The 20,758-nt window shown below is 43.1% G+C and overlaps 1 protein-coding gene and 1 pseudogene across 2 annotated transcripts; both read left to right on the top strand.

The window, feature by feature from the left end:
* Positions 1-272: 272 nt before the first annotated feature.
* Positions 273-4,500, top strand: kbtbd8 (kelch repeat and BTB (POZ) domain containing 8; the record flags this gene model as incomplete). The annotated part of the gene is made up of 5 exons (XM_079266037.1): positions 273-288; positions 1,850-2,057; positions 2,250-2,556; positions 2,748-3,567; positions 3,738-4,500. The coding sequence occupies 5 exons, from the start codon at positions 273-275 to the stop codon at positions 4,199-4,201; spliced, it is 1,815 nt and encodes a 604-aa protein (XP_079122163.1). The 3' UTR covers positions 4,202-4,500.
* Positions 4,501-7,045: 2,545 nt separating this feature from the next.
* LOC306797575 (monocarboxylate transporter 2-like) lies at positions 7,046-18,275 on the top strand (annotated as a pseudogene). The gene is made up of 5 exons (XR_013773149.1): positions 7,046-7,124; positions 7,989-8,209; positions 11,566-11,709; positions 13,003-13,818; positions 17,197-18,275. The product of XR_013773149.1 is annotated as a monocarboxylate transporter 2-like (transcript).
* Positions 18,276-20,758: the final 2,483 nt, after the last annotated feature.

Below are 20,758 nucleotides of genomic sequence, written 5' to 3'. Positions count from 1 at the left end.
GCTTCACTCTCTGCTTTGGACTACTCTGTTTAGATTGGCTGCTTTGACTTGTTTTGGTTGATTGACGTTACATCGAGTGCAAGTCTTGTTATTCCTTTACATTGAATAATTTGCCCATACACGACTATGTAACTTCTTTTTTTTTTCAGATGAAAGGAACGTGATTGGCTGAGAGATCCCGGCTCCTCTTGTGATTGGTTGATCCTTGTTTCCGGGGCCCCGTTGTGTCCTCTCTGACGTTTCTCGGTCTGCCCCGAGATAGACTGGAGAGAATGGCTGCCAGTGGAGGTTCGCAAAAAAAAAAAAATCTTCATTGTTTTGTGTAGTAATCAGACAGAAATAACGCCTTCTAAAGTTAAAATATGTGTGTTCATATGTTCGTGGAGTGTAGTGTTGTAGACTGATAGAATGAGTCGTGACATGTTACATTGTCGTTAAAAGGGGTCAGGCTCTAAACGACTCAAAAAAGTGTTGGTTATCGTTAGCCTCGCTATGCGGCTAATGTTAGCTGTCTGGCTAACTTTCGGCCGGTTAGCTTGCTACCCACAGCTGATTGTGTAAACACTTGTTTATGACAAGAGACAAAGGTTAGACAAGTGTGGTTATAGTTACCGTTTTCAGCAGTAACGCTCTAGACATTGTGCTAAATAATGCTGTGTTTCTCTCAGGTTGAAACGTTACGAAGGAAAGCGTTTGAGTTATTATCGCCCTTTAAATCTCGCAATGTTGTGTCAAAGAAAGCTTTGCTAATGTTAGCTTGGTGCCTAGCTGTCTGCTAAAAGTTACGCTCGCTTGTCAACTAGCTAACGTTATGGTACGCATTGCTAGTTTTTGTGATAATAACGCATTCCGACCAACCGTTATAAACTGTTAAATAGTTGTATTCCTCCAGTTGCCTTTCAGTCCAGTTAGACACACACACACGTTAACGTTACTGCAGTCAATGTGAGATGTTAGCAAGCTAGCTACCGCCTGGCGAGACAGTAGTTTTCTATACACTCATCGCGAGCCTTTGTCCTGTCAATGAGTTAGCGACGCACAACGCGAGGTATTTGTTGGAAAAAGTTTTTTTTTGTTCCTTAGCAGCTGATAATATAAGACGATATAGTGACACGTTACAGAAGGCATGACGTTTGACTAGCCACTTGTATATAACTTGCCATAACACGCGTGATAAGGAACATGTTTACTTTGCAGACACTACTATAGGGGGGCTGAATCCACGAGTTGATAGGCCCATATGTTATCCGTGTGATCAGTCGGTCAGTGAGAACATGAACAACTTTGACCTAAATTAAGGGACATTCAGATGTAGAACAGACGAGTAAATGGGATGAGGTGTTTTTTTTTTAAAAACTTGTCAGTCATTTATATATCTGGACCAAATATACTCTTGGCTCATACACACTGTAAATACCTAGAAGAGCATTGCTTTTGTGATCTATTTTGAGATTTTATACTGTTCCTTTCTCAGTTAAAACACACACACTCCGTAACCTTTGCATTTTCTTCTTCTTTTAGCATGTTTTAGAATTATAATGAACATCGTCAGTATTTTAAACACCTGCGTCATCTCAAACTCATCTTGTGTTCTGTTAAAATGTATGACACAGCACAGGTGTAACAACAATCTATATTTATGTTTTGCCGAGACTGCTCACCTATAAAAATGTGATTGAATGAAGGGTCTCAAAATGCTTACACGAATGACTGTTTACCAGATAAGAGCCTGTATCAAATCACTTTTTTTGTTCCAGAATTCAGGTCAAGTCTTTCAGTATTTTGTGTGGTTTCCACACAGTTTCTACAGGCGCTGTGCTGATGTGTCTCTCTTTGTTGTGTTGTTCAGAGGTAGGGAAGCTGTTACAAGTACAAAATGGGACACCTCCAAGCACCAACTACAGCGGGGTAGATGCTGTTCATGCCTGCAACGTCCTTCAGCAGCTCAAAGCCTTGTACGATGAAGCACAGCTCACAGACATCGTCGTAGAAGTGGACCATGGCATGACTTTCTCATGTCACCGAAATGTCCTCGCAGCAATCAGCCCGTATTTTAGGTGGGAAACGTCGGATGTTTACTAATGTTTGTATTTTCACAATTTAGTGGCCGATAGTCATTTCTTGAAAAATGATGTATTGTTAAGATCAAACGCCTTTGTCAAGTTTTAGCGTGTTTGAATAATAATGTAGTTGTGAGAACTGATTCATTGTAGTTATAGCATTTGTGTTTTCTCCACCATCACCACCAGGTCCATGTTCACCAGTGGCCTTACAGAGAGCAGCCAGCGTGAGGTCAGAATCGTTGGCGTGGAAGCTGAATCCATGAACCTCGTCCTAGACTATGCCTACACATCCAGGGTCATGCTCTCTGAGTCCAATGTCCAGGCCCTGTTCACTGCAGCCAGCATTTTCCAGATTCCTGCCTTGCAGGACCAGTGTGCCCAGTTCATGATCAGCAGACTTGACCCCCAGAACTGTATTGGGGTCTACATGTTTGCTGATGCCTATGAACACCAGGAGCTGAGGGAACGCTCACAGGACTACATCCGCAAGAAGGTCAGTTAAACATTAGCACAGGATTGGCTTCTTAACAGTAATTAGCATCGTGATTCCATCATTATATCTGCTGCTACCATATTCCAATTTTCATTTAAAGACATTCTGCTATTTGTTCTTGTAACAGTGCCGTCTCTGTGACTCGTGCGTTTGGTTGCTAATACTTTAAATATTTTATGTTTTTGTGGTAGTTCTTGTGTGTGTCATGGGAGCAAGAGTTCCTCCAGATGACCAAGGTGCAGTTGGTCAGCATTTTGAACAATGACGACCTCAACGTGGAGAAAGAAGAGCATGTCTATGAGAGCATTGTCCGCTGGCTGGAGCATGATCTGTCTGGCCGTGAGGCCCACCTCACTGAGGTTTTCTCCCAATGCATCCGTCTGCCCTTGCTGGATGAGGCCTTCCTCAGTCTGATACCCGCCCCCTTCGCGTGTGCCCTTTCCCTCTCTAAGGACCCTGCTGAGGCCAAAGCCCGCCTCACTGGCACCAATGGTTGCCCCCAGCGCCTGGGTATGACTGCATCTGAGATGGTCATCTGCTTTGACGCCGCTCACAAACACTCAGGGAAGAAGCAGACGGTGCCTTGCCTGGACACAGCCACGGGGAGGGTGTTCAAGCTCTGCAAACCACCCAATGATCTCCGGGAGGTCGGTATCCTGGTGTCCTCAGAGAACGACATCTTCATTGCTGGAGGTTACAGGCCGAGCAACAGCGAAGTGTCCATAGACCATCGGGCGGAGAGCGACTTCTGGCAGTACGAACACGCGGGCAATCGATGGCTTCCACGCGCACCTCTGCTGAGAGCACGGATCGGCTGCAGGCTCGTGCACTGCTGCGGGAAGCTTTATGCACTGGGAGGCCGAGTGTATGAAGGCGATGGGCGAAATGCATTGAAGTCGGTAGAGTGCTATGATGCCAGAGACAACTGTTGGACAGCAGTCAGTGCTATGCCAGCGGCCATGGAGTTTCACAGTGCTGTGGAGTACAGGGACCGCATCTATGTCCTCCAAGGTCAGTTAATGCTGCTGATGTGAAACGATGTGATCGCTACAGTGGACTGAGGATTTTGTGATCATGTCTTATTTCTCATATACACACATCTGTATGACAAACATACACGACAAAGTATGTTGAAGCAGTTCACCCCAGCTCTAAATTGCATTTCTTTTTGTTGTCTGCAGGTGAATATTTCTTCTGCTTCGACCCCCGGAAGGACTATTGGAGTCATCTCGCCCCGATGAGTGTCCCTCGTAGTCAGGGTCTGGCTGCCTTGCATAAGAACTGCATCTACTACATTGCCGGCATCTGCAGGAACCACCAGCGCACCTTCACTCTGGAGGTTTATGACATTGAGAAGAACACATGGAGCCACAAGAGAGATCTGCCCTTTGACCAAGCCACAAGCCCGTATATAAAGGCCATGCTGCTGCAGGGCAAGCTGCACCTGTTCGTACGAGCCACACAGGTCATGGTGGAGGAGCACGTGTTTCGCACCAGCCGAAAGAACTCCCTTTACCAGTACGACGACGAGGCCGACGTATGGACCAAAGTCTACGAGACACCTGACCGCCTCTGGGATCTGGGTCGCCATTTCGAATGCGTGGTGGCCAAACTTTACCCACAGTGTCTACAGAAAGTGCTGTGAGGAAGCCGGTCAGGTGAACCCAACCTATGAGGCAGAGGGGAGTCGTGTGGTCCTGCCTGCCTTGTGCCTGGTGTTACCTCGGGTTTGCATCACAAAGGACCATTTTTTGGTTAAGTCTTAAGTCGTTCAAACTTTGGTTTAACGTGATCAAAATGGGGTGCTTTTAAAGATTGCAGTATTTTTCTTTCCTCCCAGACAGCACCAACTACCCACACTGATGCTTGTTTATCAAAACCGTACAATGAATCATAAGTGCAATTATCCTATTTTTTTGCTTGTTGTTGAGCCATGTTGTTCCATTCTTTGTTTTAGATGCATATAGGTAAGGATTTCTACAAATGATAAGCATGCAAAATGGGGGTATTGTCAAGATACAAGTGCCCTCTGGAGATAGATGCTAGGTGTCAGCATAAAGTGAAAATCTATATAAATATATATATAAATATATATATATATATATATATATATATATATATAAATAACTATATAAACTATATATTCATACGGGTAAGGTGAGTACCATAGCTCATTAGTTGGTTGCTGGCTCTGAGGTTTGTGTTTCTATTCTGTTCTCAAGTCTCTTCAGCTTATTTTATAGACGAGTTTTAGTTTGAAGTGTGCTCGTGATTTACATTACTTTACTGTTTTTTACTTCTTTTTTTTTTACGGCTCCCTCTTCCTCCACATGCGTCAGTGTGTCAAACAATACACTATGTGTGGCTTCCGAGCTGTTTTTTAAGTTTTGTTTGAGATTCCAGTTGCATGGGAGCTCACACCTCCCCGCTCTTTGAGTTGGCATCCATTTTGTGTCATGTGCGAAAGACAACTTTAAGTGTAACTGTAAGAATACTCACTCTCCACATTGGAGAAATAAGGACTGAGTCAAATTTGTGGCGACACTAAGTGGAAAGTTCAGAGCGACTAACAGGCTTACCTCAGAAACTTCAAACATGTTTGATTCGGAGAAAAGGGACATTTCAGGCCGTCGTGTTGATGAAGCAGCTGCGTGAAAAGCTCGGTTCAGCATTGAGCTCTGTTGAGGTCGTCTTTGTCATCGGATTATAATCATTTGAAAAAGGTTGAAAGAGCATTCCTCTTAGGTGCCAAAAAAAAAAAAAAAAAAGCATTTGAGGTCTTGTTATTGTTGATCTGAACGTTGAAAAGATTTTTTTTGTAGTAGCAATAAGTCATGGAACTGTGATCAGGCTATATTACGTTATGTTACCTTTTGTAAAAGTGCATTAATTGTTTTGTTTGTGTGCTCGTCTCGCTGGTGAAAGTCACAATGGTTCCAATGATTGTGTGTGTGGCTGTTGCACGGGTGCAGGCTGGCAGCGATGCGTACGTTAAGTGCAGATCAGTTGGAACGCCGATGTGCCTGTTGCTTCGTAAAAAAGGAGGCGACAGATCCAAGAACTGCTCCTCCCGAGAAGAATATCTGAAAGGTCTTACTCAGCGTTGCACTGAATCCACTCTCCACTTCAGCAGTCCGTCACTGCAAACGTTCCCAAAGCGCCCTCCCGGACACGCAGACTATATGCGAGGGTGGCTCCGGGTTGTGTGCTAATCCATCGAAACAGCCGTCTTTACACGCCATCACGCAGAGGGCACAAAATGTTGGTGCTGCGTTCTCTTTCTTTCTTTTTTGACAATCTTGTATAGAAGAATTAATACCACCACTGAGTGGCGTTCCCTGTGAAAGTGTGACATTTTGAGTGCCGTCAATTTTCCTCAATGCAGGTTCCTGTGTCATCTTTGCACGACAACTTTCTCTTGTGTTTTATTTTAAGAAGTACTCAAAAGGTTTCAGTAACCACATAGCAATCATCTATCGAGATTCACATGGAAACGAACACCAGAAGAGTCCAGTGAGGACTCGAGGATACGATGTAACTTCTCCAAGAGAAGGATCCACTGTTGACTGACTTGGAGCTCATGTTTTCTCCCCCCCCCGGCTTTGAACAATACTCTCAAAACTGCCTTTCATCGAGCGCGAGAGAGAGAGGTTTGAGCTGCATCCACGTGTCTACAAAACGGTCATTTGAGAACCAGGAACGGAGAACTCTCAGGATTTCTACTGATACACAGTACTGTATTTAAATGTTTTTGTTATGTGTAATATACTGTACTATAGGTTTGCTGTACTTGCACAGTTTTTTTTTTTTTAACTTCTCTTCAGTTTCTTTTATAACTTGAAAAAAAAATAGATGTGATTTTGTTTTTGTTGTCTCCAGTGGCTGTTTTTTTTCTTTATGTAATTGCCTATTGAGTGATGGTAGAGTAATCCTGATTTGTTGAGAAAAAAAATGATTACCCCCTCCCCCTACCCTCAGTAGTACAGTAGTATTTCTTTGTAACATGTCACCACAACGAAGCATTACAGATCAAGTAACTAAATAGTTGCGTCACGTTTCATACACCAGTCGTGTAATACAACAAGCTACAAACCGCTTTCTATGTTCAGGAGTCGGAGGCCTTGGGCTGCAGTACACAGCTCACTGGTCATTGACATGCATCACTCTCGGGTGCTATTCCATCGTGTTCATGCTTTGCTTTCGCTGGTTCGTCTGTTTTTGGGTTTCGGGTTATAGTGGTGGTTGAGCTTAACTGTGAAATTCACATTGCACATAATTTGAAAATAAAACTATTACAAATGAATATTGTTATTGTTTTTTTTTTTTACAAGTATGCTATTACTTGTGTCACATTTTAGGGGTTGACGCGCATTGTGTGTCAGCTCGTGGGCTTTAGGTTAGGTTGATCGACATGCAGAGGAAGCGAAGCTGCTGTACGGATGACACTGAAACAGTCAAACCCCTGTGTGTGTGAGACACGTGACCACATGTCAAATAAAGCAGTAGGCTGAAACTCCGTTCACCAACTGTTGAGAGGGTAACGTGCTGCGAAGGCGCTCAAGTGAAAGGTAAAGTACTCAAAACTTCGTACAATACACTTATGAGCATATCTGTCTTTAACGCTGCGGAAGTTACCGGTTTTGCGTAGCCGCGACGTTTTATGACTGATTTCGGAAATTGTCCACGTGTGAAGTGTCTCCTCCCGTCCGAGTCCTTGTGGAGGAGTAAAGATAAACACGAGCCTTTCTTTCATTTACGACGTTTGTTTTCTAGTTTGACGTGAATACGTGTAGTGCACGCGCTGTACAGGAGTTTGTCTAAAAAGCTAGTTAGGACTCAGTCACTAAAGTGTTGACGTTAAGCGTTTCCTGCTCGGACTCTTTGTTGTACTTTTATCTTGAATGGACCTGGTTTACTACTGCTAGCTGCATTCGTATACACGTTACACTTTTCTCTACTTTCTGTGCTCAATTATTTAGGTTTACTGTCACGTGTTTGTTCGCCGTTAGAGGCTAGAAAATGCTACATTTTTATTTCGTAACTGAGTCATTCATGATCAAATGAATAACTGGTTTATTCACTTTCAGCATTTCTCATCTAATCATTATGACCATATTGCTAGGTCAGTTATAGCTTTGTGTTTATAAACACAATGTATGTAAACTAGCCTTTCGCAGCATCACTTTGATTTACTTTTATTGTATTTATCCATATGTTAGATTACATGAAGTTATATATTCAGGCTTTCATTTAGAAATTTGGCGATTTGTTTGCTGACATGAGGTTCACAGACGGTACATTTGAAACATCAATTCTGCGTTCTACATAATAAAAAAAGGCTGAAAAAAATGACTCACTAAGTCATGTCATTTTCCACATGTTTTGTTGTTTTAACAACACAATACCACGTATGTTTCCCTCTGTTTGAACAGGAACATGTCCCCTGCTCTAGCAAATGATTTGGGCTCCAAACCCCTGGATGGTGGTTGGGGCTGGATGGTGGTGGTTGGGGCCCACATTTCTATTGGATTTGCGTACTCCACGCCCAAAGTCCTCTCCATTTTCTTCAAAGAGATCCAAGACAATTTAGGGGCCAGCTACAGTGAAATAGCGTGGATCTCCTCTATCATGCTCGCTGTCATGTATGCAGGCGGTGAGTTGATTCAATCTCTTCACACATCAGTTTCTTTATACCGTACTATGCTGTCTTGCATTGATTTTAGAATTATTTCCATGCAGACATAAACCAATTGGGATTCATGTTGACAAATACGAGTGGACAGTGACAAACATTTCCTTTCATTTTATATGTATTCACATAATTGCACGAAGGAAACATTGTAGTTTCACCACAGCAGATCCATGTCATTAAGGTCACTTGACAACAACTGCTGTGCTGTCTGCATTATTTTGAGAAGATCTATAATTAACTTCATGTGAGTTACTTCACCCACTGAAATAGTGTTAGGGTGCTTAACAAGAAGCATGATGTTGGCGTGTGTTGCTCACCTGACTTGAATCTAACTGTCCACACTGACACGGTCCGTGACGCTGTAAGTCAGTCAGAGTTGCGGTTGTCTGAGAGACAGTCAGTCTGTAATGAAGTCAGACTAAATGCTGCACGACATTCATGTTCCTGCTTTAATTTGAATGGCCCGGCTCATTTTTATTTGACAGTTATTAGCAACATTTCACATACATTTTCAGGTTTTTGACTTAAAACTATGCAATTTTACATCATTTTGTACCATTATTGCAATAGATGATGCCCAAAAAGCTGAAAGACAAAACTTCTTATAGTTGAATAATTTAATCGTTTACACATATCTCAGGCTTGATCTGAATAAATCATTCTTATGGCACTATATGGCCTGTATAATCCTATTCTGTGACTCAGAAGAGCATATTTAGAAAGCTGAACATTGTTCCCTCAGTGTGACTAGATCAGTCTCTTGACCCCTTACGTCTGTGTCCAGACAGACGACTAAATGCAGCCTCCTTCTCCATTTGAATGGGATTCATTTGTTGCAGATGCCAGTACAGAAGGCTTATTCAGCAAAACAAATTGTACCTGGCTCAACCTTTGCTGGAACTCGACGCAATGAGTTGTGGCAAGGTGCTGCGCTGGCCAGTCAAATGACCTGCAAACACACATTCCTGGTAGATTGCTTTGTAATGGGATTGGCATATTTTTTTTTTTGTCTACCTCACATATTATATAGTTTGCACGACATAACCTCAGCACTGAGTCCACAGTACATCTTGCCCGTCATGGTTCTGGTCTGAACCCATTTCTTGTTTTCAGCCACAAAGCAGCAATGGTAACAGTTGGAGTCGGTAGATCTTTACATCTTTTATCTACCAAAACAAAGTACAAAACAAAGTACACCACCAGCAGCACTGCTGGTGGTGTACTTTGTTTTACAGGGTGCGTGACTCACCTGCACACGACTCAGAGAGGCCGAACTGGTGAAATATTCCCCTCCACTGTGGCTCAGGCACAGGGCTTCATCATATTGTCCTTGGCAAGGCTTCAGCAATGTCACCCAGTGGAGGAGAGAGACAGGGGGAATATATCAGAGGAAGGTTCAGCACACTTGGGTCCGACACCAGTTCCCCACGGGGGAGACGGGACAGCCTTTTCAGAGAACCTCTGACTTAAGGAGCCCGAATGATGAAGCTCTAATGGAAGTAGAAATGGTGGTAGTGCGGGAGATGCTCTATTGAGACACGGCTACAGTGAGAGAGAGGGATGATCTATCGTTGACCCCCGCAGGCACCTGGTTGACTGTGTAAACAGCCGGATGGATATTTTTGTTTCATACGTACAGCAGGCGCAGTCGTTGAGGACAGTTTTTAACAGCTCAGCTTAAAGCGAGAAAGAAAGATGAGAGAGAACTCTTCATTTTGACTGTGATTGATTGGTACCCGTACATATATCTGTTTATGCATATCAGCATTAATGTGTTTTTTAGTGTAGAGTTACTGATAAACACACACAAAGGCATTTTTAAATGATGGTTTATGATCTCAATTGTGATATTGGTGCTTGGACATCATGGAGATCAGTCGGTGAGTCTTTTCGTCAGAGATGTCCCAGCCCAGCTCTGATAAACGTAAACTGGTGAAAAAGTTGAGGTGCCTCTTTATCCTCCTCTGTCCTCTCTGTACTGTGAAGCTGAAACATTGAGTCCATTAAGTGATGAACCCACTCATTTATTAATACATTTTTCAGGCAAAAGTGCCAATATTTTCTGGTTCCAGACTAAATTGTTAGGATTTACTGCTTTTCTTTAAACTTTGTTGTCGTAAACCAAATAAATATCTTTGTGTTTTGGACTGTTTGTAAAACAAAACAAGAAATTGTGACTGTTAACGTTCTTTTTTTTTTTCCCCTCATTTTATAGACGATTTATAGAGACAATAATGAGCAGATTAATTGAACATGAAAATCATCCTTATGTGCAGCTCTGTGTCCTGGGAGTGCATTTGTTTGTGGAATAACACCGGTTGATGACACTGTAGCCTGATGACATCAGAGTCAGCGTAGCGGCAGTGTGACATGCTAACGGACTCCAGTGTATAGTAATGCACTGCAGTAGCTTCAAGATATAGGGAAATGCATTGAAGAAGTTCTGTTCTGTTGATGGTCAAAACTGTGTTTAATGTGGTGTTAAATGTTGCTGTTTTTTGACAAACTGCTGCCTGCTGGCTGGGGCCTCTTTAAAGTACATGCATTGATTCATATCAGTGTGGAAGCTCAGCTATTGTTCTTTAAAATGAACATACTTTTTGTTCACACGGATTCAGTTTAAGACAAAATACTTTCCCTCCTTGTATGAATCTGTTTTCTCATGCACTGAGAAATGAATCATCCGCCGTGGTAAACATGCTCTTGAAGTCAGTGGGTGTTTGCCAAACATGTAATCCTCTCACTGGGCTGTTTGCAAACATCATCATCCACACAGGAGCACTTCTCAACACTTCCGTGAAAAGCGGCGGCTGCACGTAAAGAATTCAATAATCACGGCAGCATATTAGTTTGATTGATGCTCTCCTAGTTTTTCTATGTGAATCGAGTGAAAATAAATGTATGTTGAAGCGATTGGTCTTTATAGCAAGGAGAGAAGGCTGTCGTTATGATTTGCTGCAGAAGGAATGGTGGTGCAATGTCACTCTTTCAGGCAAGGTTATGAATGAAGGGAAGAGTGACGGCATATAAAAGGCTGTTTAATTGCTGATTGATCATGGAGGGTGGCATTTTACATTATATGGGGAGAGTATAACGAGTCCCCAAGTTGCGTCGCAGCGGATGCAAACGTTTTTGGAGGTGTTCCATCATCCGTTGTGATATCCTTTTGTCCTTGGTTTAGCACTAGAGGGAGAACTGGTGATGCTTTGTATACCCTTCATCACCAGCAGTAGCCAAGTTTATTACTAACCAACTGCTGTTTATATTGAGATGTTAACGTTCTGTCGATCTCTTTCTGTTCCTTCTCCTCTTTGCAGGACCAGTGAGCAGCGTGTTGGTCCGTCGCTTTGGAAGCCGGCCGATAGTCATACTGGGGGGACTGCTGTGTGCAGTCTCTATGGTAACCGCTTCTTTTGGGAACTCCATCGTTTACCTCTACCTTTGCATTGGCGTCATAGGAGGTACAGTACTTATACAATATCTAGTGACACTGCTTCCTGAAATGTTAGTTTTTTTTGCCAGGTTGATCGATTCTACTTCTGACATGCTGGCCTCCGTAGATAGTTAGTTGATTCGAGCCTAAAGTAAGACAAGGGACCCAATGTGTTTGCAATCAAGTGAATTCCGTGGTGGGGATCCTAGGATTTACCTCTTTCCTTAGCATTTCCATCAGTTCTGGTTAAGACCTTCTGGGGTAGGGAAAGTTTGCAACGTTTCATATCCTTTCAGAATCTCTGGGTTCCCTTGACTGAGCGGCCGTGCCCATTGTCGGGGGGGCCCAGGGCATCTGCCCCAGCTCCTGGGGTGCAGTTAAAGCACCAAGGGGACCAAAGACCAGGACGGTAATCAAGACAGACCCGTCACCGCTCCCAGAGAGAATGGTCGTCCGTGTGCCCTCCCGTAGGCTCCGATCATGGTCGTCACATGGGGGGCTCCCCGCCGCCCTGTGAGGCTCATTACCCTGCCAAGGACTGCTGTGAAGGATTAATAGGCCCAGCAAGTGGCTGGGCCATGTGCGTTGCCCGGGGGGCATGTGTGTGCCCTGCTCTGCTCCCCTGTGCTCTGGCGCACCTAGCACACCTAGCACACCTAGCAGACATATGCTTACACACACACACACACACACACATATAGGCAAAATGATGAAGGACATCCCAGACTCAGTGAGTAGCTTTTGGTAAATACATATCCTTGTATATACAGCTCCTAGCCCAGATTTCAAATTTGATTGATTGTCCTTCCTTTGGACTTCATATTATGTATTGATTATCCCCCCCCCGACCAGTAAACACATGGCGATAAGGTTGAAAAACAGTGGAGCGTTCCTTTGACACTTTTTCTATAAATCTTCATTTTTATAAATCCTCTTTTTAGATCCACTATTAGATATTCACAAAAAAAAGCCTTTAACATGGAACCAGAGGAGACATTTAAATCGTCATTGGAAAGAGAGAATATAGCACCCTGACCATCTACCTGTAGCTCTTCATCCTCCAAAATAAGGTACGGTAATATTAAATTACATTTTGGGGTAAAAAGGCAAGCGTGTAAATGCAATACCCAGGCTTTCTATTTTACTTCTATTTAAATGAAGCGATTATTCTGTAATGAGATTTTGTAAGTGAAATGAGATGGAACCTTAATGAGCACCAAGCTGAATCATTCTGTAATTTCGCGAGCACCCTTTGGAGTTTAGGTTCATGGAGGCTTTTTGAAATGACTGTTTTTGTTTTTTGTAATCCGTCTACTTACAGGCTGCGGACTCTCCTTAAACCTCAATGCGTCTCTCACCATCATCAGCAAGTATTTCCTGAATAAGCGTCCTTTAGCTAACGGACTAGCCATGGCTGGGAGTCCAGTGTTTCTGTGCATCATGGCCCCCGTCAACCAATATCTACTGCAGAAGTTCGGCTGGAGAGGAAGTCTCTTTATCCTCGGGGGTGTGATGCTCAACTGTTGTGTTGCTGGGGCCTTGATGAGGCCCGTCGTTCCGCCTCGTAGGCCGTCCACTTGCGCCGCACAGAAAAACGTGGCGGGAGAGCCAAACGAGTGCAAGACCAAGCAAAAGAGAAGCTGTATGAACAACGCTAAGACGTTTTTGGATTTTACCTTCTTCAAGGATAGAGGCTTCGTCATCTACCTCATTGGGAACATTATGTTCATCTTCGGCGCCTATGCGCCCATTATGTTCCTGTCAGCCTATGCTATTAGCCAAGGCGTAGAGGAGTACTCCGCAGCCTATCTGCTCTCTATTATGGGCTTTGTCGACATGTTTGTTCGGCCTGGCACTGGCCTGATAGCCAGCAGCAAGTGGATCCGGCCCAGAATCCAGTACTTCTTTGGCTTTGCCATGATTTTCAACGGCACATGCCACTTGCTGTGCCCGCTGATCAAGAGCTATGCCTTCCTGGTGACGTACGCTGTATTCTTTGGCGTGGGCTTCGGCATGGTTTTCGCCCTGATGTTCGAATGTCTGATGGACCTGATGGGAAATCAACGCTTCCCCAGCGCTGTTGGACTGGTCACCATCATCGAGTGCTTCCCCATGCTACTGGGACCACCTGCTGCAGGTAACCGCATAAACATAAGCACACCGACCATAAACTGTCCGTTTACTGACATGACAGAATCTGAATAACGGGAGCTCTCAGAAAAACACTTTTCCGTGTTTGTCTGGATTATTGAATCTGAGAAGCCAGTCACAGGCACCAGTGTTTACTTTTAGCTCACGTTAGAATGCCTCATGCTGATCCTTCTGACTGAAGGGCCAAGATAAACACATCGATACAAACACGCACTTTGAAAACAAACAGCATTTTTACAGTAGAAATAAATGGCCAGTTTGGTGCAAGCTCCTTTGTAAATAGTGCAGCACTGAGTGTTTTAGTCACAGGCTGTGCATGATGTCGCATAAGACTTAAGTTTTCTGCTCGGTTGACATGACTGTAAGACAGAGTAAGTTCGTCACTGGTGAGTAAGGCTGTTATGGGGTGCACAAAATAAGTAATCAGAATCAGAACCGTTTATTGCCATGGTGTGTTGAACATACAAGGAATTCGACATGACGGGAGGTGCATAACATTTATCAACAATCAACAGTGCAAAGTAGAAACGTATTCAAATTTACAGAAAAACATAAAATAAAGTGGAATATAAAATAAAGTGGAATATAAAATAAAGTGGAATATAAAATAAAGTGGAATATAAAATAAAGTGCACAAACGAACAGATAACAGGACTATAAACAAGTGAGATGTAAGTGTAGTGTAAAATCATAATCATAAATAACCATGATTGGTCAGGCTCGTATAAAGTCAACTATAGGATTTGGCCTCCATACAAATTATGGATCATAACTCAAAGCTAAGAAACTCAGGTTTTCTGCGGCCCTTCACTGTTTTGATATTTAATGTGGGATATTGAAAACAACAGACGCAGTCTAACAAACGCTCCCTGTGTCCTGTGCAGTCATTGGATCTAATGAATGACGCCGTGTTCTGGCTGCATGAGCCCAAATGTGATTCCAGTCTGAGACCGACTAAGAGGCAGAGCCTATGACACTATTAGATGTTTTTGACCGTGAACCATAGATGATGAAGGTGAATGCACCAGAGGACCAGGGTTTGGTATCTGGTTAAATCTTTTGTCTTCAATGGATCATATGAATCATTTACACAATATTAATTCATTCCCTTTAATACATGTTGTCAGTGGGGACTTATATAATGGGTTACACTCCCTTTTACTATATTGCTCGGCATCAACTTACAAGCTGCTTAACTCTTTTTCTTCACCAGCCAATCGGATACAAGAAAAATCCCTTTTTCTCTCGGATCACTTCCTGTATATCTCCAGCGTTCTCCTGTCTCTGAAAGAGCTTCAGATTGACGTGTTGGGCAGATACCTTCATGGTCCGAATGGCCGTGTAATCCGAAAGATATTGTTTGGCCTCTCTGCTTCCCTGCCGCTATGAAACACTCTTCTCTTGAGTCAGTAAAGGCAGACGCATGGTATCCAATGACGGTAACTGCCTCTGGAAAAGGAGAAAATAGTTTTTAGTGACAAATTGTCATCAACAGAACAACAGTACTTTTAAATTGAGGTGTTACTTTTGTCAGAGTGTGCTTTCTGCTGAGGCAGCTTGTGAAAATAGGTTGATTGGCCTCAAGATGGTCGAACTCATCATTGGAAAGAATAAGCTAGAAGACAGACATGCAAGTTTTTCTTTCTCACCCATAGTGCTAGTACTAAGTAAGTGATGTACTTAAATACCTGTCAGGCACAGAATAAACAAGTTTTCAAAATGGTAAAAGTTCTTCTTTGGTATTCAGCTTGTGCACCAATCCATAGATCAACATTCAAGAGATGTCTGTTTCGTGTCCTAGATAAACGCACCGAGGACGTGCAGACTGCTGCATGACTCTATCAGCCGTACATATCGGCCCACTGACGAACTTTTCCTTTGCCTCCAACCTGAGTTCTAACGAGGTTAAAATGAATAGGGCCCCCCAGTTTGTCTGGTGCGACCCCGCTCATTAAATGGGGTAAATAAGTGCCTTCCTGCACGTCTACCATTCTCCTCCAGAGGGCACAATCGTTATGTCTCCCCCAACAAGTCCGTTTGTTACTGCCCCCCCCAAACCTCCGGGTCAGTCCAATTAGGAGAAAGTGAGGTAAGTGGGTGTAATTAGCCTTTTGCTTTGGGTGTTTAATGACGCTCTATTCAAACTCTCATTGAAGTCCTGTACCTGGGCCATAATTAAGCTGTGAATACATTAAAAAAAGAAAGAGGTGATCACGCCAGATGGATTTAATTACCACTCGGCCAATCAAGGGCTGACTTAATGAGGGTGATGGTCATTGTCGTACACGACGCAGATGAGGGCTATCAATCAGATGATACGGACTGCATTGAGATCCAAATACAAAATGACCCCTCCTAGTATAGTACCACGCGCACACACACACACACACACACACACACACACACACACACACACACACACACACACACACACACACAGTCATTGTTTGATTCTGATAAGATACTGTAACTTGCTAATAAAGGTTCCTTCTACACTAAGTGTACCTGGTTGTCAAAAACACTCCTGAGTTTGGTAAAAGTAATAAACAAATAGTTAAATCATTTTTACAGGTATACTACATATTTTTTATTGTGGGATGATACTGATGCTAAATTATTTATATATCTATACATATACTCTTCCCTTCACTAAATTAAATGAGCTTGTTTTATAATTTTTGCTGAATTTCAAGCCGATGGAAAGAACATATTCCTTAAAAGTAATTATCATATTAAATTTATTATTATATTAAAATAATTATCATATTAAATTAATTGTATTAAATGGTATGAAGCAGGGATTGTAATATAGTGAGATGGAGAGACAGACGGGCCGTCATACATGCTGAGACAGAGAGATCCTAAGAGGGGGGGGGGGGGGGGGGGGTCTTATCCCGTTAAGACTCCGGAAAACCTGGAGGCTTAAATCTGATCTAAACTACATTTGTCACTTTTCTGCAGACTTTGGCTCGATATTTATGGCTCTGAGAACGGGCCTCTCTTCTGATTCGTTTTGGTAGCAGCCGTCCAAATTGCCTTCCCGGAGATGCCGGCAGAGAGCCAGGAAGGGTGTAATGGCCCTCTGTCATTTCCGACATGGCTCTTCTCAAATTGGCCCCTGCTCACTCTCAATCCCTCGACCGCACACAGAAGCCAAGAGTTCGGTCTTGCTCTTCACCTTCAAACTTGTAAAGTGGTCGAATAAAGATACTGTTCAGTGGCATATTGTGTTGCGCTTGTCATGGTGTAAAACATTCCGAGTGTTTTTTTTGTTTCGACATAGTGTGCCATCAAATGGGTACAACTGACACTCCCTTGGTTTGAAATGTGACTTCACTGCACCCTTCTGCCCTTCTCTGCTCAGGGTTACTGGTGGACATCTTTGATGACTACAAGTACCTTTTCTTCATGTGTGGCTCAGTGATCGTGGCTGGCGGGGTCTTTATCTTCGTCATGAACATCTACAACTACCACATGCTGGAGAAGAAGAAGCCAGCGAAGGTAGAACCAAATGAGCGTCGAGAACCAGGACCAGGTGAGCGCCTCAGCCTGAAGAGCGTAACGGAGGCCTGAGAGAGCAAAAAAAACACCAAATTAAATGGGAATTAATTCAACTCGCAAGTCAGGAGGTGCTATTTAATTATTGCAGGAGAAGAGGGGCCAACGAGACGACACGATTACAAGAGCGCCAGTCAAAGCTGAGACGATGGAAACTAGAAAATACGATGGAAATATGGCATTTGTGTTTGTTTCATGTATTCATTTGAGGAACGTTACTGTCTCCATGCCATTCTTGATGTTTTTGCGACTATTTTTAGTATAAATAGTGCGGCTAGATTGCTACTAGACCGCCCTCTGAATACTTTTTAATTATTTTTTTACCACAGTGAAGGCTAAATGTCAACAGATATGGATTGAGGCAGGATACTTTGTCAGATAAAAACATGTGAATTCTGGAAATGACTACATCTGTCTCTTTTCAATAAATGTTGACTTTTGGACTGAGGACAGACATTTCCATAGAGAGAGAGACGAGCGTCTAAAGTGACTGGTTGGTGCTCTGTATTTAGATTTCCCATCTTTGCTGAACAAAAGTTTTGTGCGAAAGGAATAAAAAGCCGGCCCCAAACAGACGTCTGTCCACAATATATACGCCAGTTGAGTTATTAATTGCAGTTTTACGGTAATGGTCTTCTAAATTGTTGTCGGACTTTATTTAATTTGAACATTTATGCTTAAACGCGTTATAAAATATGTGTGTTCCACAGTACTGGAATTAGTTTTCTTGACATTTAGCACTGACATTTGTCATTTGGACCAGAATGGATTTGCATACACTGTTAGTTCATTTGTTTCCGTGTGTATTTGTGCATATTGGTGAATGTGGATTAAAAATATTCCAAGGTGACGGCAGCTTTTTGGATCCTGTTGAGCGGAGAATTAAACCATTAGTTTGTTTAACAGCTGCATTTCATGTCCCATGAAATGATGGATAATACTCTATTGTTAACCTTCATAAATTCCCATTGTATTTCTTATTGTGTTTTGTTTATGTTCTTAAAAGTAAATTCAGAGATTTTTGTTCTGCAGATGAGGAATCGTCTCATTTCCTTCATCGCTGCTTGTAAAGTGTTTGCGTTCCACATCCACGCAGCGAGGTAAATGGCACACGGACACGAGAGAAATGCTGTTAAAATGGAGATCTACCACGTCGCTTCTTGATGTTGGTGGCTGTGTCAAATTTTTCACGACAATTAGAAGACTGGGGAACAAGTTTAGAAATGTCAGCAGCTTAAGGGCATGAGCACCTAATGAAGCCAGGCCCGGACGCTCCGGGCTAGTGCTCTTGAGCTGCATGCAGGACCACACACATCAGCAAATCAGTGGGCCAATAAATTAGAAATGCAGTTGCAAACATGCATACACACACACATCGGTGCTGTCTCCCGTCCCTTCGCCGAGTATTAGGCAAGGTCTTTGGACATGACGAGGTGGAAAGGTACCCCAGAGGCGAGGCAATGGGCGCTGTGACCGGGAATCTGTTCATCATTGTTCTATTTCCTCTCGCCTCCTGTTCCCCTCTCGCCTGCTGACCCTCCTCTACCTCCCTCCATGTGTGTTCTCTCTGAACATCATGACCGTTGTCCTCCATGCTCTAGGCTTGTAATGGTACACAATTATGAATAACATGCTTTCAGGCAGTTTGATAATCAGTTTTATTTTGTAGTAATTTTATAGTGTAGCATAAAAATAGCTGCAATGTTGTCAATAAACACGAGTCACATGTTCCCTGAGATTAACATGCGGCTCCTTCCCTTTGAAGTTCAGAGCCCTTGCACATTTGGGTTTTTGTGTCTTGCTCAAGACACCTGAGCAGGATGCTATAAATTAGCTTTAATTGCAAAATGAAACCGACTAAGTGGCATCCATGTCAGCAAATTAACAAATTAAAATTGAGTCCATTAAAAACAAGTTTCTCACTGCTCTCTTAATGAGATGGTTCACCATCTGACTGTAAAGCAAGGAACTGTGTGTGTTTGCATATCTCAAGAACCGCTCATCTGATCTGGTTCACACGTATTGGGTGTTTTGCTGGGGACCCAATGGAGTGCTTTGTATAACTTGTATAACTGCACTGTGCAGCAGCAGGGGCGGAGCGTCAGGGCTTTACCGGCCGCTGTTCACTTTTGCTGCTGGATGCTGGATAAACTTAGGTTACGACCAAACTCTCCTTCCACTTCCCTGCAGCACGTGCAACGAATGGCCACGCCCCACAAGGACGCAGTAAGCTGAAATACTGGGAGGCCAGCAATAGGGCCATTTTGAATGGGTGTGCGGTTATACTGACGTTACAAACGAACTTTTCTTCAATTCTCTGCTGCACTTCCGCGGCCAGGAGCCAAACTGTCAGCTGGCGTTCCAAATGGCGACGGACTCGTTGAGAAGATTAGGCACTGCCTTCGTCACTCTGATTGACAGCTCTCTGTTAACTGTCAGCTCTTGTTTACCGAGTCGCCAACTTTGTAGTGTGCGATTGTAATTGTGTATCACTTTTCCTAAAAGCGTTCGCTGCAAACATTTTGTGTTCATCAACTACTGAACCGACATAAATGGAGCGCGTGCTGATAAGAAACTGATCTCAGTTGTTTACAATCGGGGGTCAACCTGATGAATCTTGTGTGGTCTCACAAGCGATGAGTCGGCGACAAGTGGGAAGGAAAGAATGTGCTCCCAGAGGGCCGAAAGAGCACCGGCATCTATCAACAGAAGGAATTGAATTGGATATTTCAGAGCAGTAGAGATCAGATCGGCACAGGGTGTTGAGCAAGCACAGGCTATCCCTCGAGTGAGATCGAACTTATAGAACACAGTGAAGCAAGGACAAGTGTGCGCACACACACACACACACACACACACACTGAGCATCCTATTGGCCTTTAGGTTTGAAGTACAGATATGATGCTTTATTTGCTCAGGGAGTACACTGAGGGATAATGCTAGATAACACTGGAGATAAGCAATTTCCACATTTGCCACGTGTTCATAAGAACATGTATAGGTCCGGTATCATATGATTCCCATCGGAGTGTTAATATATCTGAGCAAAAGTTCATCAAAAAGGGCTTACATAGTAGTTTTCATCGAGCGCCAGCTAAAAAAGCCACAATATGCTCCTATGCAGAACGTGATATTTGTTTTACACAAATTTACAAGACACACTCCAAAACAGAGATCCTTCTGGTGAGGAGCTGCTTCTCGAGTCTCTCTGTGGTTTCCCAGTTGCTCCTTTCACGTGTTGGGAGGACGGAGAGGCAAAAAAAACACATAACAGACACAAAAATCATTCAAATATAAAAATCATGTAATTGACTGTTGCAATGTTGACTGTTATTTTATAAAAATAAATAAAAAAGTTGTACAAATTC

Source organism: Melanostigma gelatinosum (genome assembly GCF_949748355.1).
Source record: "Melanostigma gelatinosum genome assembly, chromosome: 3".
Classification (NCBI taxonomy): Eukaryota; Metazoa; Chordata; class Actinopteri; order Perciformes; family Zoarcidae; genus Melanostigma; species Melanostigma gelatinosum.
This window is presented reverse-complemented; position numbering and strand designations above follow the sequence as displayed.